The sequence below is a fragment of the Microtus oregoni genome, unplaced genomic scaffold (genome assembly GCF_018167655.1).
Source record: "Microtus oregoni isolate MIOR12 unplaced genomic scaffold, Mior012 000049F_ref0000343, whole genome shotgun sequence".
NCBI lineage: Eukaryota > Metazoa > Chordata > Mammalia > Rodentia > Cricetidae > Microtus > Microtus oregoni.
In genome coordinates this window covers 3,493,099-3,518,974 of record NW_024543223.1, presented here as the reverse complement: position 1 = coordinate 3,518,974, position 25,876 = coordinate 3,493,099, and the positions used below count along the sequence as shown (strand labels likewise).

At 45.7% G+C, this 25,876-nt stretch overlaps 2 protein-coding genes across 5 annotated transcripts in view; both read left to right on the top strand.

The window, feature by feature from the left end:
* The first annotated feature begins 233 nt into the window (after positions 1–233).
* Positions 234–13,138, top strand: LOC121436501 (histone RNA hairpin-binding protein). Of its 2 annotated transcripts, XM_041636466.1 has the most exons (8): positions 237–603; positions 718–834; positions 3,891–3,995; positions 7,392–7,451; positions 7,645–7,782; positions 8,990–9,139; positions 10,351–10,432; positions 12,349–13,135. In XM_041636466.1, exons 1-8 carry the CDS (start codon positions 545–547, stop codon positions 12,427–12,429), a joined length of 792 nt encoding a protein of 263 aa, XP_041492400.1. In that variant the 5' UTR covers positions 237–544; the 3' UTR covers positions 12,430–13,135. The 2 variants fall into 2 exon arrangements, with proteins under 2 accessions (XP_041492401.1, XP_041492400.1); XM_041636467.1 differs by lacking the exon at positions 3,891–3,995 and having other exon boundaries at positions 234–603; positions 12,349–13,138.
* Positions 13,139–24,435: 11,297 nt separating this feature from the next.
* Positions 24,436–25,876, top strand: part of LOC121436387 (protein FAM53A) — a 32,761-nt gene continuing 31,320 nt past the window's right edge. For 2 of the 3 annotated variants that reach the window (XM_041636219.1, XM_041636217.1), the window contains exon 1: positions 24,722–24,861. The gene's annotated coding sequence lies outside the window, so the exon portion shown is untranslated. Of the gene's footprint in view, positions 24,862–25,876 lie in introns of all 3 variants that reach the window. The other variant, XM_041636218.1, reaches the window with a different exon arrangement.

The window sequence follows — 25,876 nt, the reverse complement described above, 5'->3', positions numbered from 1 at the left end:
GGGAGTATTGTGGAGGCGGGTAGGAGGTGCCGGTCCCGGACCAGGTCTACGTCTTCCGCCTTCCGGCCCACACCAGCGACTTGGCCACGCCTGCCCACTTTGACTGGCAGTGGCGCGCACTGCCCAATCTCCCGCCAATACTCCTTGGGCCCGCGAAGACGCAACCAATCAGAGACGCAGCAGCCACAGCGCCAGCCTCCTGGAAGGCCGTCGGGGGCCGCCAGCTCCTTTCCACTTTAGTCGGGCTGTCGCATTTTTCCCGCCCTTCTGGGCGACTGCATCAGGCGTTGGAGTTTGGCGACTGCCTGCAGTTTCGAGGCTTAGGTCGGAGCCGGGTCCGCCAGCGGGGCGCTCAGAGCCGAGAAGGACTCCCCTACAGGGGGACGCCCGATGGTTTCGTCCGACCCCGCGCGCGCGCGGGAGTTGCCGAGGGGCGGGGCCGCTGCGCTCTTAAGGGCGGTTGGGCAGGGCTAGCTCAGACCTCGTCAGCGCCGTCGCCGAGGGAGGTCAGTGCTCCTGAGCCGCTCTCCGGCCCTCTGCCGCCATGGCCTGCAGACCTCGAAGCCCACCCCGGTATGGAAGCCGCCGCGACGGCGGTGCAAGGTAAGCGGGCGTGCGGTCTACAAATCCTCCGTATCGGGTTGTCTGTGAGGCTGGGGTCCCTGAACCACCCGGACTTGTGGGGCCCCGCCCACTGACTGCAGTCTGTGTCCTCAGCCCGCGGTCCCCTGCGAGATGGAGCCTCGGACGGAAGCGCAGAGCGGACGGAGGGGACCGGAAGCCCGAGGACTCCGAGGAAAGCGAGCGCCAGATTGCGGACCGCCGACCTGAAAGGTGAGCCCTGGCCGGGTGGAAACTGGTTGGTCACTCGGTGGGTCTGGAGGAGGGCCAAGGGACCTTCATCCCATTGCACTCGCTTTTTAGACGTTGGGATAATTTAGGTGCCTCTGGGTTCTTTTCATTTTTACTCAGTTCTCGAAGCATCTTAGCAGTAACTGATAGGTGGCAGCAAAACTGGTTTTATCCGGAGTCGGGGAGCCTTTATAGTCTTCGCGCATAGTGTCAGGCACTACTATTTGAACACCTTGTTAAAATGTTTCGACACCCGCCGTGTGTGTGCGCGCACACACACACACACACGGGCGACAGAGACAGAAAAAAAATTAGGTTTTAATACCTGAGTGAAAGCCAGATGCAAACCAAAGTTGAATTCCGGGATCATTCATTCTTTGCGATGTACCTAGGTCCCTTCCATCTGATAAGCTTTTGCCATGGGGTTTTGGTGTTTTGTTTGTCTTTAAAGTGAGGCCCTGCTGAAATCAACGAGGTCTCTCGGTAGCCTCACAGAGGTGTGCCAACAAGTCAAATAGTAATTTAGAGACACCAGGAGTGTCTGAAGAGTAAGCTGCTTATGTGGGCTGCTCAGGGAAGTGCTGTCTGGGGGAACCTTTGTGTGATGACTGAAGAGGAAAGTGATCTCAGAGTTTGGACCATGCTTTTCTGTAGGGATAGATGCCCTCTAGCCAGCTGACTAGAAGGGAAGATGAGGACAGGGCTGCTGAGCCCAGTGAAGGGACGTGAGGGTGGTGTGGAATTCAGACTTCTGAATACACAGGCAGTGCTGATCGAGGACAGAGAAGGCAGATCCGGGGCTGGAGAGATGGCTCAGCAGGTACGAACACTGGCTGCACTTCCAGAGAAACTGGGTTCAGTTCCCAGCACCCACATGGCAGCTCATAACTGCCTATAACTCCAGTTTTCAGGGGATCTGGCATCTTCACACAGACATACATGCAGGCAAGACATGAGTACTTACGAAATAAAAATAATTTATTTGAAAAAGAGTCAGACTGTTTGAAGCACTTGACCATCTCTGATTCCAGTCAATCTCCAGGGTAGCTTCAGCCGTGGGTGGGCAGATCTCTCTTGGGAGGGAATCTGCTTAAGTTTGGGGAGGCTGTCAGGTGTAATGTGAGTTACCAGCACATGCTTGAAGATTGTGGATTAGTTCTGGGAGTATAGCAGAGGACAGCCCTAAGGTAGGTAAAGGGGGAGTTGACACTCTTAATCTTATCTTATCTTAATCCCAGTAGTGCTCAGGGAGTAGAAGCAAGAGGATCAAAAGTTCAAGGTCTGTCTTTGTTGAATAGTGAATTTGAGACTAGCCTGGGCTATCTTGTCTTATTGAGATGATTTGAGCCCTGTCATGGTCTCAGTTATCTGAAGACAAAATGTTAGGTTATTTATTAAAGAAAAGTCTGTCCTGGAACTCAGTAGGTAGATCAGACTGGCCTTGAGTTTGGGTCCACCTGCCTCTCAAGTGTTAGGATTAAAGGCAAGTGCTGCTATCCCAGACTAGATTTATTTATGTATATGAGTGTTTTGTCATATAAAGTATATAACGTGTGCCTGGTGCCTGTGGTTTCTCCAGGCATTGGATCCCCTGAAATGGGATTTATGGGTGATTGTGAGTTGTCGTGTGTGTGCTGAACCATGTCCTCCAAAAGAACAATAAGCATTCTTAGTTGCTGAGCCATCTACAGCCCCAAAAGTTAGAATCCTAAATTCTCTAGGTCATGGTATCAGTCCCCTGGTTCATAGGTCACCACTTGTCCATTTCATTGTACCAGTGGCAGGAATGCTTCTGCTCATTGGCCTTTGTATTTTTTTTTAAAGAGATTTGTTTATTCATGTATTTTATGTGTATGAATGCTCTTCATGAGCACCAGAAGAAAGAGTCATCCTACTATAGATGGTTGTGAGCCACCATGTGGTTGCTGGAAACTGAACTCAGAACCTCTGGACGAGCAGCCAGTGCTCTTAACCACTTAAACCATCACTCCAGCTCCTTGGTTTATTTTTTGTTTGTTTTTGAGACAGTGTTTCTCTGTGTAGCCTTGACTGTCCTAGAACTCTGTGTGCACCACCACTGCCTGTCATGGTAGGCTAATTCTTAGTAAAATAAAAGTTAGAGCTGTCAGGCATGATGGCACATGACTTTAACTCCAGCACTTGAGAAACAGAGGCAGTAGGCTGAGTTCAAGACCAGCCTGGTGATCCTGTCTCAAAAAAAAAAAAAAATTATATCCACAAGACTCATTCTCACCTTTTCCACATTGTAATTGTGGTATCTATAAGTGTTGTGAGTCTTGTGTATCTGTAAGGTAAGCCTCATCTGTTTTGTTGGAGTCTCACTGGATTGGTCACAGTGTTTAGCATTATGCATTTTGTTATTTGGAATCTTAAAAATACATAATAATGGGCTCAGAGGTTAAGAGCTCAGGCTATTTTTCCTGAGGTCCTGAGTTCAATTCCCAGCAACCACATGGTGGCTCACAACCATCTGTAATGAGATCTGGTGCCCTCTTCTGGCCTGCAGGCAGAACTTGGTATACATGCTTTTAATCCTGACACTCAGGTGGCAGAGGCAGGTGGATCTCTGCAAGTTCAAGGCCAGCCTGGTCTATAGAGTGAGTTCCAGGACTGTTGTGCAGAGAAACTCTGTCTCAAAAAAGAAAAAAAAAATTCTATAATACCTCCTTTACAGCTAGCACAGTGGAGCCAGATATCGTCACTAACACCTGTCTTTCCAACACTTACGAGATAGCTGAGACAGGAGCGCTTTCAAGACTATATGATGACACTGTTTTCAGAACAAAAAGTCAAGTTCTGTAGCAGGTACTCTTCTTGGTACTGACCATTTACCTCTCCTGTTTCTCAGTAGACGGGGCCCATAATCCATCACTGACTCAGTGGGTGGGTAGCTGTCTGATGTCCAGAAGACTGAGAAATTGCCTAAACTCACTGTTTCCTTGCCAAAGTAGTGTCATACTCTTTCCTCAGAAACTGAGATAAAGTACTTATTTAAATGCATTTTCCCTTCATTGTAGCTTTACAACTCCTGAAGGCCCTAAGCCCCGTTCTAGATGTTCTGACTGGGCAAGTGCAGTTGAAGAAGATGAAATGAGGACCAGAGTTAACAAAGAGATTGCAAGGTACACATTTTAGTATTTTTTTTTTTTTTTTTTTTTTTTTTTTGGTTTTTCGAGGCAGGGTTTCTCTGTGGTTTTGGAGCCTGTCCTGGAACTAGCTCTTGACCTACTGATGGGTAGGGCCCAGGGTTGTCTGTTTGTTTTGTGTGTGTGAGATGCCCTTCTAAATGAGTGCTTCCTAGTTTGAGATCCACCGCTGTCTTCATGGAAACGGGAGGTGCTGTGGATTGCGGTGATGGGTGCTTTCTCTTCGTGTTCATATGTGGCTGTGTGAGTGAGTGCAAGTGTGTGCACGTGAGCGTATGTTGAGTCAGAGGTTGCTGTCATGTGTCTTCCTCAAATTGCTCTCTAACAGAGCTGCTCTTACTGAACTCAGAACTTGATAATTTGGTTATTTTACCTAGCCAGTTTAGCCTGGGGATCCCATGTGTCTGCCTTTCAAGCACTGGAATTAGGGGTGTACCACCACATCCACCCAGGATTTTATGCGGGTGGTGTGGACCCAAATTCTACTTCTCACATTTATGTGATGAAAACTCTTTATTCATGGATTTACCTCCCCAATTCTAGAAGGTTTCTTTTTTTTTTTTTAATTTTATTTAAATATTTATTTATTTATTATGTATACAATTGTCTGTGTGTATGATGCCTGCAGGTCAGAGAGGGCACCAGACCCCATTACAGATGGTTGTGAGCCACCATGTGGTTGCCGGGAATTGAACTCAGTACCTTTGGAAGAGCAGGCAATGCTCTTAACCACTGAGCCACCTCTCCAGCCCGAGTCTGAGGTTCTTAAGAGATATTTCTAATACAGATTTTAAGTACAAGGGTTACTAGAAAGATGCTGGAAAAGAAAGTAAATATCCCAGAGTTTGAATATGGGCTTTTCAATAGAGTCATGCTTTGTTGTCTTTATGGTAGTCATATAGGATTTTGGTGACCTAGGATTATTTTCAAAGGATTGCTAAAGAATTTAAAAGATCGTGGGGTGGGGTGGGGTTTCCTGAGGTATACCTGACAGAATTTCAATTGATTGTGTAAAACTAAATGGGAGGTGGGGGAGATGGTTCAATGGATGGAATGTTTGCATAAGAATGAGGCCTAGAGTTGGAATCTCTAGCACCTGCTTAAAAGCTGGGTGGGCATAGTGGCTTGCCTATAATCCTAGGACACTTGGGAAGCAGAAAATGAAATTCCCAGTGGCAACAGAGGAGGCCCAGCAAATGACCTCCCAATGACCCAAGTTTATTTCCTGGGAGCTAGCTTCTACAGGTCCTCTCACTCCCTTATGTTGATAGCACACTAGAACCCACACACAAACACAAGTAAAATGTGATAGACGCTAGCTGAACCTTGAGCTCTGTGTTCATGGAGAGACCTTGTGTCAGTAAAATAGAAAGTGCCTGAAAGATAGCTGGTAGACTCTACGGCTTAGTCTTGTTTATAAGATTTACAGAAATTAGCTGGGTGTAGTTGCACACACCTTTAACCCAGCATTGGGGAAGCAGGTGGATAGCTTGAGTTCAGGCCAGTCTGGTCTATAGTAAGTTCCAGCATAGCCAGGGTTACCTTTAAGAAGCTCTGTCACACACACACACACACACACACGCACACCCATAAAGAAAGAAAGAAAATAAATCCCAGAAAGTAGCTAGAAGATGAGAGTTTACTAAAGGTTGTAGCACTTAAACCTTAATCCCAGTTTCTTAGGTTTTTTTTTTTTTTTTTTTTTTTTTTTTAATGGTTTGACCTCAAACTCTTGTTATTGAAGACAGTTTCATTATATCTTCTGAAATGGTATAAATGGAAATAGACTAGCTGGCATCAAAGCCAGACTAGGCAACTTAAACTTTACCTTTTTAAAAAAAAAGAAGAAGAAGAAGAAAGGTAGGGCTAAGCTAGAGCTTAGTAAAGTGTTTGCCTTCCATACAGGGCATGAGTTAGGTCCCCAGAACCCTTGTAAAGAAGCCATGTGAAGTGGTACATGCTTGTAATCCCTGTACTGGGCAGGCAAAGGTAGGAGGATCTCTGAAGTTGCTGGCCACTCAGTCTAGCTGATTTAACAAGCCCAAGGCCCATGAGAGACCTAGTACCAAAAACAAAGTGGGTGGGATGGCTCTTGAGTTTTTTGTTTTTTTAATTATTTATTTAGTATGTACGCAGTGTTCTGCTTGCAGGTAGATATGCAGGCCAGAAGAGGACACCAGATCTCATTACAGATGGTTGTGAGCCACCATGTGGGTTGCTAGGAATTAAACTCAGGACCTCTGGAAGAGCGGCCAGTGCTCTTAACCTCTGAACCAACTCTCCAGTCCGGCTCTTGAGATTTTATGGCCTCCATGAGCATGCACTGTATGTAACACAGAAAAGGACAGACAGTTTTGGAGGTGTTTTGTTTTGCTTGTTTTTTTTTTTTTAATTGATTAATTATTTATTTTTTTGGATTTTTTTTTTCCTGAAACATAAATTACAAAGGAATAGACTCAAAGAAATAATGCTGGGCCAGTGAGATGGTTCAGTAAATAGAATTTGTGTGTAAGTCTGATGATATGAATTTGACTCTCAGCTCAGATAATGAAAGGAGTTGTTTCAAGTTGTTCTCTGACTTCTGCATGTGTGCTGTGGCATGCATGCACAAACGCATAGTTTTTTTACAATTTGTTTTTAAATTGGTCTAAAGTGATGATGGCTTAGTGATTAAGAGCATTTAAATTGCTATTGCAGAGGACCCAGGTTTGGTTTCTAACACTCACATGGTAGCTCAGAATTCTGTTGTATATGGATGTTTTGCCTGTGTGTATGTCTCTGTGCCCTATGTGTGTGCTTAGTGTCCATAGAAGCAGAGGAGGGCATCCCATCTCCCTTGTGCTGGAGTTAGCCACCATGTGGGTGCTGGAATAGAACCTGAGTCCTCTGGAAGAGCAGCCAAGTGATCCTAACTGCTGAGACATGCATTGTCTCCAGCCCCCCCAAAAAAAAACATTTTTTAGAAATAAAAAGAAAAAAAGTAGTTCATCTCCTGTTCCATCTAACCCAGCCTCCTAAAGTTTTTAGTCAGGGGCTAATAATAATAAGCCCAGGCTAACCTCAGACTTAACAGTCTCCCATTCCCAAACTATGCTATGCAAGAAAAAGGCTTCGTTCTTGTTTTAGAGGCACTATTTTATTTATCTTTTTTTAACTTTTCTGTTCATTGGTGTTTGAGGGAATCAGATCCACTGGAACTTGAGTTACAGACAGCTGTGAACTACCATGTGGTTGCAGGGAATTGAACCCAGGTCCTCTGGAAGAGCAGCCAGTGCTCTTAACCACTGAGCCCTCTCTCCAGCCCCTAGAGCACTAATTTTTGTTTATGTGTTTTATCCTTTTAAAAACAACAGTGTTTTATTTTGTTCTCAGATACAAGAGAAAACTACTCATAAATGATTTTGGAAGAGAGAGAAAGTCGTCATCAGGAAGGTACGTGCTGAAACATTTTGAATTTGCCCGTGAAAATTTTAAGGGGCTTGTCCCAGTAACATTTACTGGTAATTTTTTCTTTGCTGTTGTGTACTGGAAATTCCTATAGTATAGATTGGTTTTCGTAGGAGCCGTATCATTTGAAATCACTGTTGTGGCACAGTGATCTTACCAAGGCTTTCATTCTTTTCAGTTCTGATTCAAAGGAGTCTGTGTCTTCAGTACCAGCTGATGTGGAGACAGATGAAAGTGTCTTGATGAGAAGACAAAAGCAGATCAACTATGGGAAGAACACTATTGCCTATGATCGATATATTAAAGAGGTCCCCAGGTACTGTTGTCACATAGACCTGTCTTGTTCCTACCCAATAACATTGTACCTGTTAGACATACCTTCTAGGAAGTATTTAATGGCGACTCATAAGAACTTAAGAAATCATTTTCATAGCTTTGACTATGAGATCATTTTAGCATTTTAAGGTACATAGATATTAAAATACACAATAGGAAGATAAATTCAAGTTATATATTTATTTAATTGGACAGCTGGGCCTGATGATACTTTTATTTTTTTGTTTTTGTTTTAATTAACATGTTTTTGGAACTGTGTTGTGGTGGCTTATGCTTTTAATCCCAGTCCTTGAGAGGCAGAGGTAGACTGATCTCTGAGTTCCAGGCCAGCCTGGTCTACAGAGTGCGTTCCAGGATAGCCAGGGCTACACAGAGGAAACCTGTCCCGGGGGGGGGGTGGGGGGGGAGTTAATGTGTATAAATGTTTTGTCTGTGTGTATGCACAGTATACTATGTGCATGCCTGGTGCCTGCAGAAGCCAGGTTAGGGTGTCAGATTCCCTAAAACTGTATTTAGATGTTTTTGAGCCACCATGAGGGTACTGAGAAGATTGTCTGCAAGAGTAACAGGTGCTCTTAACTACTGAGCCATCTTTTTTAGTGTATAATTACAGAAAAAATTGCCATTACTGTTTAAACAGCACATTCTTGCTTTTATTGTTCTCTTGAACAGACACACAAAGGGATATAGTGGGTTTTGGGTTTTTGGGCAACATTAGGATTAAAACGTGATTTTTTTTCTAAAACGTGAGTTCCAAAGTAATAGTAAGATTCAAAGAGGTCTTTCTAAGGGACCTCGTTTACCATACTCCTACCCCAGCCTCCTAAGTTCTGGGAATACCAGTTCATGCCTGGTTGATACTGCTTCTAGTGCTTTTTTTTTTTTCCTTTTTGCTCATTTAATAGAATCTCAGTGACTAGTGGGTGTGGTAATGCAAGCCTTTTTTTTTTTTTTTTTTCTCTCTCTCAATGCAAGCCTTTAATCTCAGAACTCAGAGACTCAAGGATCTCTGAGTTTGAGACCAGTTTGTATGTAGTGAGTGCATAGAGAGAGATCATGTCCCTTAAAAAATAAATGAATAAATAAAAAGGAATCCAAGTTGTTAAATTTTAACCTCAAAGTGTGATTAGTCTTAGCTACTGTAGAGATACGAATGACTTGTATTAAGGCAATCTTATGCCCTACAGACACCTGCGACAACCTGGAATCCATCCTAGGACTCCTAACAAATTTAAGAAGTATAGTCGGCGGTCATGGGATCAGCAGATCAAACTCTGGAAGGTGGCTCTGCATTTTTGGGATCCTCCTGCTGAAGAAGGATGTGATTTGCAAGAAATGTATGTTTTTGTTGCTTTCTTTTTCTCTATCACAGTGGCAGATTATCATGGAAGTTGTCAAGAAAATGGACAAACTAGCGTCCAGGTTTCATTATATTGCACGGAGTTGTGGATGCCAGGGAAGAGCTCATTCTTTGTGCTGGATTTAGTCTTTTGGAGCCAGAAAACAGTTTAGGACACTAGCTGTGTGTGTGCAAGTCAGAGGACAACCGTGGATTTCAGTCCTTTTTGCTGTGTTTGACACAGGGTCTTCTGTTATGTTTGTTACTGTGTGGGCCAGGTGGCCTGTGAGCTTTCTTTGATATGGATTTTGGGAATCCACAATTAGGACCTTATGCCACATAAACACTTTCCACTGAGCCATCTCCCCAACTCTATTTGAGGGGTTTTGGTTGGATTTTTGAGATAGTGTCTCTGTATGGTCCTGTCTGTCCTGGAGCTTGAGGTTAGACCATGTGGGCCTTGAACTCCCATTCTTCTGAATGTTGAGATTAAAGGTGAGCACCACCATGGCCTGCCCCCATTTGACTCTGAAAGGTTCTTGGGTAGTCCAGGGCCCTCATGCATGCTGGGCAAGCACTTTATATACTGAGCCACTACCATTTTTGGTGGTTTGATCAGGGTCTTAACTCTGTATCACAGGTTCAACTTGAAAAGGTTGAGGTGTTGAGGTATGGTACTACCATTCTCAGCAGCATTCCTTTCTGCTCATCCCAGAAAATTGGTCTTGCTACTTTGCAAGAATGTTTACAGGGCCGGGCGGTGGTGGCACGTGCCTTTAATCCTAGCACTCGGGAGGCAGACAAACAGATCCAGTGAGTTCGAGGCCAGCCTGGTCTACAAAAGAAACCCTGTCTCAAAAAACAAAACAAAAGAATGTTTACAGGGCCAGGAGTGAGTTCCAGCACAACCAGAGCTACACAGAAAACTTTGTCTCAAAAATAAAACAGGATATTTATAGGTGTGTATGAATAACAGCACAGATTGTCAGATTCTGGTCTTCTGAGAGCCAGGCAGGTCTTTCATATGTTGCTGTCAGCTTTCTATGTTGGGTTGATTGGTCTGGAATTAAATTTTGGCAAATGTGACTGAAAGTTGACCTTGGGTACAACTGTGATGTGGGTGGCGTTTGGTTTTAGTGAGCAAACTTTGAATTCTCATTTTCTGTTGGTAGCAGGTAACTGACATGCTTGTTAAATTTCATTTCTCAGACAACCTGTAGATCTTGGGGAAATGGAGACAGAATTCACAGAAAGCAGCTCTGAGTCCCAGACAAGTTCACAGGATAACTTTGTAAGTACTTCCTTCAGTTTTGTGTCTCATCTTGGGTGGTTTTTTGTGGCTTTTTTTTTTTCCTTTGTTTTTTCCCCTAGTTTTTAGATGGGGTCCCTAACTTTGGAGCCTGTGCTGGGAACTAGCTCTTGTAGACCAGGCTGGCCTCAAAGTCCCGAGTGCTGGTATTAAAGGTGTGTGCCTCCACCACCTGGCTTTTTCAGCTTGGGTGGTTTTTGGTTTTAGTTTTTTGGTTTTGTTTTTGAGATAGGGTTTTTCTATAGCTTTGAGCCTGTCCTGGAACTAACTTTTGTAGTCCAGGCTGGCCTCGAACTCAGAGATTCACCCGCCTCTGCCTCCTGAGTTCTGGGATTAAAGGTGTGTGCCACCACTGCCCGGCAGAAACGGGTTCTTATGACATTAGCAAACATTATCCTTCAAATACCAGGATTCAGAAAAGAGCTAGAAGCCGGGCGGTGGTGGCGCACGCCTTTAATCTCAGCACTTGGGAGGCAGAGGCAGGTGGATCTCTGTGAGTTCGAGACCAGCCTGGTTTACAAGAGCTAGTCCCAGGACAGGCTCCAAAACCACAGAGAAACCAAAACCACAGAGAAACCCTGTCTTGAAAAACCAAAAAAAAAAAAAAAAAAAAAAAAAAAAAAACCAGAAAAGAGCTAGAGAGGTGACTGGCCTTGAACTCACAGTCTGCCTCTGCTTCTTGAGTGCTGGGATTAAAGGCATGCTCTACCACTGCTCGGCATTCAGCTTGGGTGTTTTGTTTTGTTTTTTTTTTTAATTTATTTATTATGTATACAATATTCTGTCTGTATGCCTGAAGGCCAGAAGAAGGCGCCAGACCTCTTTACAGATGGTTGTGAGCCACCATGTGGTTTCTGGGAATTGAACTCAGGACCTTTGGAAGAGCAGGCAATGCTCTTAACCACTGAGCCATCTCTCCAGCCCTCAGCTTGGGTGTTTTAAGTCACTTGAGAATACATACAACTTTACATACTGAGGTTATAACTGAAGTTTGATTATAATGTTTATGAAAAGGGGACTTTTTCCCATTAAGAAATACCAAATTGATCACATTGGGTTCTGAGCATTTGACCTCAGTTGGGCTTTTGACTATTTCAAAAACCATGAGTTAGCCAGGTGGTGGTGGCATACATCTTTAATCCCAGGATTTTGAGATGTGAATTCGAGGCCAGCCTGGTGTATAGAGTGAGTTCCAGGACAGCAAGATTTGTTAGAGAAACCCTGTCTTGAAAAAATAAAACAAAACAAAACCACAAAACCCATTGGTTATGACTGGGGATGGGATGAAGGGTTAGACTATTTCAATCCTAGCATTTAGGAGGCAGAGGCATGCAGATCTCTAAGTTCGAGGCCAGCCTGGTCTTTGTAGTAATTGCCAGGCTGCCAGGATTATGCAGTGAGGGTTCCCCTGCTCTACCTCTAATAAACTGAGCTATACAGAATTGCCTTATCTCTGATTCAGTAGTTAATGACCTGGTACATTCATTCAGATATGTCTATATTTATATAATTTATAATAAAAAGATCTCTTTATTTTTATGGAGACCTTTCACTGTTTACATATGTAAATATCTAAGATCTGAAGTGGCAAAACATGAAAGACTCAGGCATAAGCTGTTCCTATGCTGTACTTGAATATATTTATACAAGGATGATTGCATTATCCTGACTCCCAGCTGTGCCACTCCAGGTACTCGGGTTTATTGTTCTTTTTTACGCTGTACAATGTGGTTGTGGCGAGCTGGGAGTAATACATACAATAAAATACACTAGAAGGGGCAAAATGATGCCGGTTTTCTTTGCTTTATCTTGCTGCTGGGCAAGCCGCAAGTGGGCTTGGAAACTTAAGAGGAAACCTTTGTGATGAGTTGATAGGTGTGATGGCCTCTGTTTTCTAGGATATGTATGCTGGCACACCCACCAAAGTCAGACATGTAGACTGCCAAGTGGAGGATGAGTTTGATTGGATGCTTGCTTAACTGAACCCTTGAAAGACTTCTCTGCCATGAGTTACCTGCCACCTGGTGGCAACTCTTGGAAATACTTGGCTCTGCCTGGCCATCTGGAAGACTGGCTAAGCATGAACTCTGTGCATTTGTATTTGTTTTCTCTGTTAAAGAGTTTATTTTCTCATGATAAGTTGTTTTTATTGCCTTATTTTTATGTATGGTGAGTGTTACACATGTTTTAAATTGTAAATTAAGCTAAATTTGGTGAAGACTGAACCCTATTATCTCCCCCGTCCCCAAGTTAGACAACGGGATACTTGTTTTCCACAAGAACTTGAGACTTCAGTTGCCACTTTTTGATGGGTTGACAGTAAATTTTAACCTTGTGTTTATGGGACCAATCTCGAGTCAGCTGTCTTTATAGGTAAGTGATGAAGTATTCTCTCAGTCCAGTGACTTTGTAAAAACTTATTTTCTGGTCTTTTATCAATGTGAATGTAGTTTTCCCTCGTAGTGCTCTGAACATAAATGTTAAGCTGTTATATTAGTGGGCTTTATGTAAGTTATATAGTGTTAATCTGGAACTTTAAAAAGCACTAGTGTGATGTAGAATCTTAGTATGTGCTCTGAGAGTTGAGGAAGAATTTTTTTTTATGATCAGTAAATGTACCATGTAATATTGCTGTAAATGATAATGTGTACAGATACTCTGTTCATCTATTCAGTTGTAAACTTGTCAATATTTGCATTTCTATTGCTTTTGTATGGAATGATAATTGCAAAAATAAAGATGTTTTAACTGATTTGTAACATTGCCCTATACTGTGTGGTGGGGTGGTCAGGGCAAGCTTTTCTTTTGTCCCTGAAGCACTTGCATGGCATATGGGAATGACATCTCCCTTTGGTGAGAGAACCATGCTCAGATCTGCTGGGTAGTGCCAAGTACAGACACTTGACCTGTTAAGTACCTACACATTTCATCTGTGAGGGGACTTCGTATGATGCTCTGGCATGGGACCTGGTTATATGTCAGTGTAGCTACTTGACATCTGACTACCTGTAGATTCTATTGTTGTAATAGGAGCGGCGGGGTGCTTCCCACCACCCAGCCACCCGCACAGCTAGCTTTACCCGAAATAATTACACGGAAACTGTATTCTTTTAAACACTGCCTGGCCCATTAGTTTTAGTTTCTTATTGGCTAGCTCTTACATATCTATCTAACCCATTTCTAATAATCTGTGTAGCTCCACGAGCTGGCTTACCAGGGAAGATCTTAACCTGTGGCTGTGTCGGGAGTGAGAATCATGGCGACTGCCTGACTCAGCTTCTTTTTCCCAGCATTCTATGACAGCCACAGTAGATGACCTGAAGGCTATATTCTTTTTATAGTGGGTGTGAGACCATCTGTTTAGTGATCAGGTTGAGGTAAGTGAGTAGGGTGAGGTAGGGAATGTGGGAATCGCCACTTTTCAGATGGCCTGATAGGTGGCATTTGAGTCAGACCAGCCTAAAATGTGGAGGCTAGGAGGACTTGGAACAATTAGTGAAAGCTGCTCATGCACTTGTTCCCTTGTGCTGGGTGAAACAGATAAGGAACTATCTGTCTTGTTGGGGGTGGGGGGCAGTACTCCTGCCTTCTGCTCTGGATAGAATAGTTACTGAAATGCTCAGGACAGGCTTGTTGAACAGAGTGGGATCTGAGTAACTTCCTCTCATGATGGCAAACTGCTAAAATTAAAGGCATTCTAGAATACAGATTTTCTCTTAAAGGTAGATAGTGGCTTTAAGACTAGTAAAGTTGAGAGCTCTCTAAACCATAATACTGCTGATCTTACAAACCTGTTTGTTCCCCAACAGGAGCCAAAAAAAGATGGCATCTTTTCAAGAGGACATACATGTACTCAAAAGCTAAACTCTTGAAAGTTTGGCAGAAACATATGATCGGCTGAACAGGCAGTGGAAATAAATTTAGCCTTTTGGGCCCTTGGGATCTTGCGAACAGGAAACAGGCTCAAGAATCCAGTGGCATGTTGATGGTACACACTTTTTTTTTTTTGGTTTTTCGAGACAGGGTTTCTCTGTAGCTTTTGGTGCCCGTCCTGGAACTAGCTCTTATATACTAGGCTGGCCTCGAACTCCTAGAGATCCGCCTGCTTCTGCCTCCCAGTGCTGGGATTAAAGGCGCCACCACCTCCCGGCGATGGTACACACTTTTTTGGTGTTTTCGAGATGGGTTCTCTGTGTAGCCCTGGCTGTCCTGAACCCACTCTATAGACCAGGCTAGCCTTGAATTCACAGAGATCCACCTGCCTCAGCCTCCCAAGTGCTGAGATTAAAGGTGTGCGTGGTGCAGGTGGATCTCTGAGTTCATGGCCAGTCTGATCTACAGATCGAGTTTCAGGACAGCCAGGACTACACTACACAGAGAAACCCTGTCTTGAAGAAAACCAAAAAAAAAATCTAAAAGTACAGAGGTTATTCTCCATGGGCTAGAAGGATAATTTTGAGGGTGGACCCAGCAACCTAGAGGACAAAGCCAGGAGCCTAGAGTCTGGTCCTGGGGATAGAGATGAGATATACTTGGGACTGCTTACGTGGCATGTGCTGATGGGATTTCAAGACTGCAGCATTGCTGTGAACTGGCCACCAGAGAGCATGTTCTCTTCTAGTATGCAAGCAGTGGATGATGGAAGTGAGTAACTGGGTTTTTACCTGGTCCAGGATCACAGCAGTCCATACCTGTGACTTGCTGCATTCCCACCTGGTGACCAGCAAGCCTCAGCAGTGTGATTTGCTGAATGGGATGGGCAGCCAGGAAAGCCTGGAGCCCAGGAAATGATTCAGACTCAGGTTTAGCAGTGCCTGAAACTACTAGACCTTGCCATAAGTTCTAAAAATGCCCTTTTTTATTTTTTTGTTTTTTTCGAGACAGGGTTTCTCTGTGTAGCTTTGGTACCTGTCCTGGAACTAGCTCTTGTAGACCAGGCTGGCCTTGAACTCAGAGATCTGCCTCTGCCTCCTAAGTGCTGGAATTAAAGGTGTGTGCCACCACCACCTGGCAACTGTGTCTTTTGTTTTTTGAGACACGATTTTCCTAGATAGCTCCGACTGGCCTGGATCTTACTGTACAGATCAGGTTGACCTCAAACTCACAGCAGTCCACCTCCCACCTCCATAAAGGCTCTACATCTGGCTCTAAATTTTTCAAATGCTCTTAACACAGCAAGAAAATCCATCTTCTGACTTCAGGTCTTGCCCTCAATGCTGGTAATATAGTCTAATATTTTCTATATGAATTTTTATTTGAATAACCAGTTAGCTAGGGACTGAGTTATGTTTTAATTTATTTGTGTGTGTGTATTCCGAAAATATGCGTTATTGTGTGTATGTGGAGGTCAGAGAAAAGCTTTCAGGAGTTGGTTCTCTCCTTCCTTTCTGGATTCTGGGGGACAGAACTGAGGTCATCAGGCCTGAGCAACATGTGCTATTACAGGCTGAGCCATCTCCCTGGCCCTAGTTGTCCTGGCTCTTCAACATAGAGCCAAGAAGTGTCAGAACTAAATTAAGTTGGTCCCAGCATGATTAATTCTTCACAATTCCAGGCTGATTGCTATCTTGTCTCTCTGTGTCTCGGGGTAGACGGGTCAGCTTATCGGGGTTGTCATCCCACAGCTTCAGGCTGGCTTTTTTTATTGTGAAGCTGTCCTTGTTTCTGGCTGCTGTCAGGATCCTGCCTTTTTAGCAGCTGCTGAATTGCTAACCTCTTTGTGTCTTTGGGAAGCTGTCTGTTGAGACTCCTCAGTGAGTCACCCGCTCTCTGCTGGTACCTAAGGAGTTTCCGAGCTCATGGGCCCAGGATCCTCTCCCCATCATGGCAGATCTAACTGGTCTATGGGACCATCATTATAACTGGGCAAATGATATCCCTTGTTAATTGGCATGTGGGCTTGTCTATTTTAAATCTGCCCTGGTATAATCTGCATAACTCAATATATTTAAGAATACTGAGGCTTTTTTCTTTGTTTTAAACTTTTATTACTTCATGTGTATGGGTATTTGCGTGCATGCATGTGTACCATGTGGAGGACAGGAGGGCATCAGATCCCCTGGAACTAGAGTTAGAGATGGTTGTGAGCTGCCATGTGGGTCCTCTGCAAGAGCAGCCACTGCTCTTAACTGTTGAGCCATCTTTCCAGCCCCTGCTGTTTGGTTTTTAACTTGCTGACTTTAGATGTAAGCCACTTTATAAAAGTCATACTTTGCAGATGCATTAGGGCAGAGCAGAGCTCTTGGGAGGTGGAAGCAGGAGAACCTGGAGATCAGGAGGTCTAGGTTAGTTTCAGATACATGAGACCCTAGCTCAATAAAACAACAAAGATACCTTGATATTTTCAGGGGAAAAAAATCCTTTCTTTGGGTAGGAGTGAGTGCAGGAAGAAAAGCTTCAAATACGCGTCTCTAAGGACCTGATAGCTGAGGGCCCAACACTGGCCCTCATTAGTGTCTGCATTCTCCACATCTTTAATGTGCTTCTTCCTCATAGAGACCCTGGTGGTATGAGCGCTCACTGTCCAGTCTGAGGTAATGTGCTAGCCAATCACAGTCAGTGGGCTTCCGTGTTTGTATACGTGGTTGTTCGTGTGCAATAAAGCAGACTCCTGTTCCCTGAACCCGTCTCTGGTATGGTTTATCTCATTCTATACATGGTTGTTCATGTGCAATAAAGCAGACTCCTGTTCCCTGAACCTGTCTCTGATATGGTTTATCTCTGTGCCATTTATGAACCCATGTCATTGCTGTCTTGTCCAGAATGCCCTGGTAGCCAGCACCCATACAGACCTGGGTAAGGGTGGTCTCCAGGGGTGACAGCAAAGAGTAAGTGTTGTGGAAATTGTGTTGTGTTACATTTGTTTGTGCTATGGAATATTTGTTATAATGAGGCAAAGATGTGGATGTGTTGCTTTTTTTTTTTTTTAGGTTTTTCAAGACAAGGTTTCTCTAGCATTGGAGCCTGTCCTGGAACTAGCTCTTGTAGACCAGGCTGGCCTCGAACTCACAGAGATCCGCTTGCCTCTGCCTCCCGAGTGCTGGGATTAAAGGCATGTGCCACCACTGCCTGGCATATGTGTTGTATTCTTTTATGTTGCATTTGTTTAACTCTGTGAAGCTGCGATACTATGCCTTGCTAAAATACCTTTCTGGTCTAATAAAAAGCCGCGGCTGATAGTAAGGCAGGAGAAAGGATAGGTGGGGCTGGCAGGCAGACAGAATAAATAGGAGAAATCTGGGAAGAAGAGGAGGAAGAGAATAAGGAGAGGAGGATACCAGGGGTCAGCCATGGAGTCAGTGAAAGTAAGATACACACAAGTAAGAAAAGGAAAAAGCCTAGAGGCAAAAGGTAGATGGATAATTTTTCTCTCCTCTCCTTTCCTTTCCTCTCCTCCCCTCCCCTCCCCTCTCCTTTTCTTCTCTGGCTTTTCAAGACAGAGTTTCTCTGTAGCTTTGGAGCCTGTCTTGGGACTTGCTCTATAGACCAGGCTGGCCTCACACTCACAGAGATCACCTTAGATGGGACAATTTAAGAAAAGCTGGCAAGAAACAAGCCAAACTGAGGCTGGCATTCATAAGTAGTAAGTAGTAGCTTCTGTGTGTGATTTATTTGGGAGCTGGGTGGCAGGTACCCCAAAAGAGTAAAACAACCAACAAGTAAGAGCAAATTGATTGTAGTGCCATCTCTGTTGCTTTGCCAAGGCTGGGGAGTGCCTCAGTCTGCACAGAGAGAACCTGGTCACCTAGACTGGAACCTCCAGGGGTCCTTGTGTGAATTCCGGAGTATAAGCTACCTACTTTTGGGTAGCAAATTATAATACATAATGGCCTGCAGGAATATTGGTCCCCTTGGCATGTGTCAGGAGTCTCTGGTAGCTTCTTGGGTTGTGTGCAGGCTCTTGTCTGAAGTGAGAACTCCAGATTTGAGCCTGAGGTCCCCTCCAATCCTCACAGAGGCAGGGGGGAGATTGTGTCCCAAAGATGTACAGTGCCATGTGTCCTGTCATCTCTGTAGTTAGTAGCAAACCATTTCCAGTCCTACCTAGGAGGTAGGATGTTAGGTGCTTTAGACGTCAGCCTGCACCAGATCCCCTTGGGCTGGTTGGCAGATTCCTAAGCTTTCTGGAAATCTCCCATCACATCTAGAAGGCAGCTGGCTTTCCTGCCACTGAAGACATCCTAGAGAGAGGACGAGCGTCTCTAGTACTCCCTGGAACAGTTTGACTTCTCACCAGTCGGACAAGAATTCCACATAAACACTATGCAAGCTTTTCCTGGGTCTGTTGCCAGCAGACAGCACCTTAGGTGTTAGGGTAAACAAACCTTGCACTGCCCCCTACCATCCGTTCTCATCCAAACTAGGGATCAGGACTACGTGGTCATTTCTGAATCTCCAGGTACTTTATTATTTTATTTTCTGTACATTGGTGTTTTGCCTGCATGTATGTCTGTGAGGGTATCACAAGCCCTGGAACTGGAGTTACAGTTTTGTGCTGCCATGGCCATGGGAATTGAACCTGGTCCTCTGGAAGAGCAGCCTTGCTCTTAACTGCTGAGCCATCTCTTCAGCCTCCAGGTTCTTGAAGAAAACCAGCATCTACATGAGGGCTCACAACCATCTTAACTCTAGTTCCAGGGAATCTATTGCCCTCTCCATACTAGGTGGTAGTCCCTCATGTACTACTCTGAGTCTGTGCTACACCCTGTCCATCCTCTATTGAACCCGGGGACGACATCAGGGGTCTCTGGTCCCTAAGTGGTCTAGACACCTGGAATGAATATTAAAGGAGGGAGGAGAGGAAGCCCTCCTGTGGGGGTCGTGTCTCTCACCAGGGCCTGGTAGCCTCCAGTCCCTTTGGAGCTGAGGCAGGGCCTCTCCTGTGGTTCTGCAGTTGAGAATGCTGTGTGACTGCCCTGACTTGAAGGCTCTATGTATCCCCTGAACCTACCTTTATAACCCCCGCCTGACCTATCTCTCCTGGGTTTTCTTGGATATCCAGAATTTTAGTGAAATGCTAAAAGATATTCAAAAGGGGCTGGAGAGATGGCTCAGTGGTTAAGAGCATTGCCTGCTCTTCCAAAGGTCCTGAGTTCAATTCCCGGCAACCACATCGTGGCTCACAACCATCTGTATTGAGGTCTGGTGCCCTTTTCTGGCCTGCAGATATACACACAGACAGAATATTGTATACGTAATAAATATTTAAAATAAATAAATAAAGCTCCCAACCTAAATTAAAAAAAAAAAGAAAGATATTCAAAAGTCTTTTGATCTTGTAACTGAGGCCTTATTTGGTGTGTTACTTCTCTGGTTACTGTGACAAAATATCAGACAGAAACTATTTAAAAGAGAAGAGATGGCTCAACGGGTAAGAGCACTGGCTGCTCAGCCAGAGGACTGGAGTTCAATTCCCAGCACTTCCATGGCGGTTCATAGCTGTTTATAACTGTTGTATTAGTCAGGGTCCTCTGGTGGAATAGAACTAATAGAATGAATGAATGAATGAATGTATCTACCTGTCATCTATCTGGGGTTTATTAGAATGGCTTACAGGCTATGGTCTAGCTAGACTCAAAATGGCTGTTTATCAATGAAAGGTCCAAGAGTCCAGTAATAGTTCAGTAATAGTTGAGTCTACAAGGCTGGATGTTTCAGCTGGTCTTCAGTATACACCAGAATTCCAAAGAAGTAAGCTCTAATGCTAGTGAAGGGATGAACTTCATCGAGAGCAAGCAGGCAAAGAGAGAACAAGCTTCCTTCCTCCATGTCCTTTAGGCTGCCGGCAGAAGGTGTGGCCCAGATTAATGGTGGATCTTCCCACCTCCAAAGATCTTGATTAAAAGTGGGTCTTCCCACTTCAAATGATTTAATTAAGGACAAAAATCCCTCACAACCCAGATGCTCAGGTTTTAGTTAGTTCCAGATGTGGTCAAGTTGACAACCAAGAACTGTCATCACTACCCATGAAATACATAAATAAATCTTTAAAAAAAGATTATCTTGGCTCACAATTCAGAGGGTAATCTTTCATGGCAGGGTAGGAATGGTGGCTGGATGAGCACTGTCCTTGTCAGGTGGCACTTGTCAATAGCTTGTTCACATCTCTGCAGATCCTGAAGTAGACACTAGGTCAGAACTGGGCTGTATAGCCTTCAAGTATTGTCTATGTATGCCAGCTAGGTCACATGTTCTAAAGTTCCCACAGCCTCCAAAAGCATGACCAGCTGGGGACCACATGCTAAGCACAATCCTGTAGGGATCGTTTTTTAAATTCATATTGTGTTTGGGGAGGGGGAATTAGCAGGTGTAGTTAAGGAGCTTGAGTTACTCAAATGGTCCTTAAATCCAGTAACCACTATACTTAAAAAATACCAAAGGGGCTGGAGAGTTGGCTCAACAGTTAAGAGTACTTGTTGCTCTTTCAGAGGACTCAGATGGTAAGATTTTTCAGCACCCAAACGGTGGCTTACAACCATGTGTAACTCCAGTGCAAAGAGTCTGACACCCTCTTCTGATCTCTGCAAGTGCATTGTATTCATGTGGTCTGCTGACATACATGTAGGCAAAACACTCATACACATAAAATAATAAATTTAAAAAATTAAAAAATACCCCAAAAGTAGAAAATGAATACCAGAGAAACAGAGCCACAGAGGAGAGGAGCCTGCGACCGGAGTGTGACATGGACAGGAAGCTTGAAGAGGCAGAAGGACCCTCCCAGAACCTTCGGAGGTGGTACAGACCTGTGGAGAGGCAGAAAGACCCTCCCAGAACCTTCGGAGGGGGTACAGACTTGTAGAGAGACAGAAGGACCTTCCCCAGAACCTTCGGAGGGGGTACAGACTTGTAGAGAGACAGAAGGACCTTCCCCAGAACCTTCGGAGGGGGTACAGACCTGGGACTCCTACATTTCACGATCCTGGCCTCAGAAGTACAGGAGAATAGGTGTCTGGAAGTTTTGTTGTTTTTAATTTTTTGAGATTGGGATCTTATTCCATAGCTAAGGCTGGCCTTGAATTTACACCTTTCCTCAGCCTCTGGAATGTAGTGAGTCCATGCACCATCACATTTAGTGATTGTTTCTGTTGTGTTGAGAGATGCCTGCTTGTAGCAGATTATGTGCCAAATACATAAAAATAATAAAGGGTTGGAGGAAAGCTGCTTGTTTGTTTCCCGGCTGCCCGGCAACTCAGACCTGAAACAATTACACAGAAACCATATTATTTAAATCACTGCTTGGCCCATTAGCTCTGACTTCTTATTGGCTGGCTAACTCTTAGATCATAATTTAACCCATTTCTAGTAATCTGTGTATCACCGCGTGCGTGGCTGTGGCTTATTGGCAAGATTCCAACCAGTATCTGTCTCCGGCGGGGCTACATGGCTTCTCTCTGCCTCTGCCTCCTTTCTTCTAGTATTTAGTTTAGTTTTCCCCACCTAGCTAAATTCTGCCTTGCTATAGGCTCAAGCCAGCTTTCTTTATTCATTAATGGTATTCACAGCATACAGAGGGGAATCCCACATCAATAAAATTATTATCATGTAGAATATTTAGCATCTTTGGACAGGAATCTGCATGGGTCTCTGTATATTAGCCCAGACATGTCTGTGATGGAGCAGGTGACAGCCATTATGTAGAGTGGCTATTGGCCAGCTGGGCTCAGAGATGTCATGCATTTTGGGTACCTGTCAGCTCACTAATGCGCTCTCTGGTCTGACTAGTTTTGCATAGCATAGGAGCCAGTGATGGCAATCCTCAGCAGCCTGAGACCTTTCTTCAGACTGCCCTCCTTATCCCAAGTGCTGTGGCATCTAGACCCCATGCTGTGCCTAAGTATGCTGGGGCGTGCTAGAGTCTGATGGGGTGATTTGAGACGTCCTGGATTTGAGATGTCAGGATGTGTTTGATGTGCATGTTAAGGTGTCTAATGTGTTAGGGATGCTGAGGTGTCCTGAGGTGAGCTGGGTTTTGTTGGTGTGAGCTAAGGTGGGTTATGATGATCCAGGTGTGTTCTTCTGGCACCCATCCTGCCTTGAAGCTGTGTCAGCAAACCTATGTACTGAAATGGCCTGGGCTGTTCCAATGTTCTAGAAAAGTTTCCCTGAGAGTGGGAAGTGTGAGGTTAGGCCAGCACTGTCTTTCACCTCAGCAGGGCTTCAACCTAGGTAGTATGACCAAGTGGTCCTGGCTTCTTCCAGATTGTTGCATGCAATATTCTCAAAGGGAGCTGAAGTTAGGCACTGAGGAAAACAGGCTGACGACCTTGCTACTTGGTGTCCCGGGAGGGGACACAGTCCCTTGGTGGAGTAGCAGCTTCCTTATCTATGAACCAAGGATGATTTTAGTGCCGTCCCTTGGCTGGTCACCTTTGGGACTTGATAAACACCACGATGCTGGCATCTGTCCTCAGTATCACTAATGTGGCCCCTTGTGCAGGCCTGTGAGCCATCCCCTGCAATCTGACCTGTAGGAGGGTTTGAAGTACTTTTTGGTTTTATGTGAATTCATCAACTCAATGAACATTACTCTGAAAGGGCACAGACTTTCAATCCCTGAAGGCAGTGAGTAATTAATCAAATACGGCTGAGCTGTGTGGCACAGCATATGTAATTTAATCAGCCACAGGGCTTGGGAAACACAAGGTGACCATGGTGATTTGAGAAGGCCACCCTGGGTCCAGAGTCGGGATGAGGACTGTTCTGGGCAGAGTTCCTCTTAAGCACAGGTGCCTGCCAGATGTGTGTGTGTGTGTGTGTGTGTGTGTGTGTGTGTGTGTATAGGGGTGGGGGTGCCAGATGCCTGCCTGCTGTGATTCAGGTCACAAGCCCCCTGTCCTCAAGAAACCTGGAGGAGGGAATTAAAGGCCTGTAGCTGGTTATGTGGCAGGTAAGGACATTCTTTTGAGTTGATCCTGGCCCTGGGTCTCTGAGCCTATACAGGACTGGACTTACTGGGTCACAGCCTGTGGAGGCCTGGCCTGACACCTGGTGTCCCCAGCATCCAGCCCCAGGAATATCCAGTGTCTCTCTGATGTATTCCTGTTTAGGTCTTATTCCAAATGCTTTCAGAACTACTTTTCCACCTCAAGCAGCAACCTTTTTGACTTTTTGTTGTTTCAGGGTGCCTATGGATTACAGGCATCTGCCATTGCAGATGGGAGTCATCCCGTCAAGTCCTAGACAAGTAAACATGTATTTTCTCTTTGCTGGGCCTGGCCTCCAACATGCTGGGAAGTGCTCCCCAGAGTCACACCCCCCTGTAGAACAGCCTTGCACGAATGAATATGGATGTAGCACCAACGTGCGCCTGCCTCCCAGTCACACTACAGGTCCAGAACTGAGACCCCTGAGGGCTTGGACTTGCCCAAGGACACATTACTAACCCGAAAAAGATAGAAAGAGCTGGGCGTGGTGACGCACTCCGTGAGTTCGAGGCCAGCCTGGTCAACCTACTGAGTTCCAGTACAGTCCGAGCAACATCGTGAGACCTTGTTTCAAAAAAATCAAAGAAAGGTAGGGAAAGGAAGGAAGGCGGCCACAGCGAGCCTTGGAGTTACTGAGGGACCACTCGCAGCCTCAGGTCGCTGCTGCCAGCCTTTGCCACCCCGCCAAGACCCGGAGGTCAATGTCATACCCTGTGCGCGCCGGCGCACGCAAGGGGGCGGTGCTCGTGCCGGGGGCGGGGTCAGCGGCGGCGCACATTGCTCGCGGGAGGGAAGTGAGAGACATGGGGGGGGGGGGGGGGGGCGGAAAGTCAAGAGGCCACGCCCACAACCAGCCGGGCGTCGTCGTCGCTCCGCCCCGCGGCGCGGCTGAGAATCTGCTGCTTGCGGCAGTCGCTTTCTTGCGCTGGTGCGCGAACGGGCGGCCGAGGGCTCGCGGCGGCGGTAGCGGCGCGGCGGCCAATGAGGACGGCCGGAGGGGGCGGGGCGTCGGCTGCGGTTTTGTTCCGAGGTGGCTGAGGCGCGTCGTCCCCATGCGCGGAGCGCAGCCTGCGCGGCTGGCGCCCCGCCTCACTCAGGGAGCCGGGCGCTCGCCGGCCTCGCGGAGAGTGCTCCCGGCCGTCGTCGTCCTGCGCACCGCCACAAAGTCCGGCTGCGGGGACGCCGTGTCCTTGTGCTGTCTATCAGTCCGGAGTCCCCGCACGTCGGCCGGCACCGCGCAGCCGCACGTCGAGAGCCCGGTGCATCGCCGCAGCGCGCGGAACACCACCCCCTCGGGCCGGCAGGCGGCTCAGCGCCTTAAGGTCCCCGCGCGCCCCGGGCCCAGCGCGGTCCTCGTGTCCCGCGGTCGGGACACCCCAAGGTCCCCGGGGACCCAGCTCTCCAAAGTCGTCGCTCGTCTCGGGACCCCTCCGAGCAGGCCAGGCCCCAAGCACTCCTGTTGTGCGCGCTCCTGCACGCCGGGCGGTAAGGCCTGCCCGCTGCGCCTGGGGCGCGCTGCCACTTGTTGAATCACTTCTCGTGTCGATATGGAGACCTGTTGTCGCCATGCTGAGCCTGTGGGCCCTTGGACTCAGTGATTGTTTTTCTGTACTCAGGAAGCAGGAAGTTTGACGAGATAGGATGGTCCCTTAAGGGAATCAATCCTAAGAGCAGATACTTCCCAAGGACCCGTGGAAGGTGACTTGGAAGTGTATTCCGAAGGGAGTGTAAGCCCCTTTCAGACTTCCTTTGAGTGGAGGATCGAATGTGAGGTGTAGACAGTGTATGTTGCCACTCCTTATTGGCTACTAACTTTGTAGGTTGGGTTTTATTTTTCCTTAGTTTTAAGTAGGGATCTGAAATACATCACTTCAACTTAAATTCACGGTTGAATTTTTTTGCACTTAAGAGTATTTCATTATTGGATATATCTTTAAGTATGGACTTAAACTTCCATAATTTTATTTTTCTTTCTGGCGTTGAGACTTCTATCCCTAGGCCTGGCAAACCTATGCCTCCAGCCCATTACTTAGTGTATAATAATGTCTCGACTCTGAGAATTTTAAAGATGGATTAGTTTGACTTTAGAGGTTTTTTGTTTTGTTTTTGTTTTTTCTCCCGAGACAGGGTTTCTCTGTATCTCTGACTGTCCTGGATCTCACTCTGTAGACCAGGCTGGCCTCTAACTCAGAGATCCGCCTGCCTCTGCCTCCTGAGTGCATGCGCCAGCTTAGTTTTTGCATTAAGAAATGTGACTGATCCTTTTTCAAATACATTTTAGTAACCTTGTGTTTTTCTGATGGAAGTGGGTCTTTAAAGAGAGGTTCAGTATCTCATTCAGAAGCTAGGAGTGAGGATGGTTTTCTTTTGAAATCCTGAATATTACTCAATAGTGGAAATTGAAATTGTCTAGAAATTGGATTTTCTTTCCATGGATTTGGTTAGCAGAGACCTGTATGTGGAAGTCCTTTCAGACTCTTTCCTGGGTCTGGCACCTAGT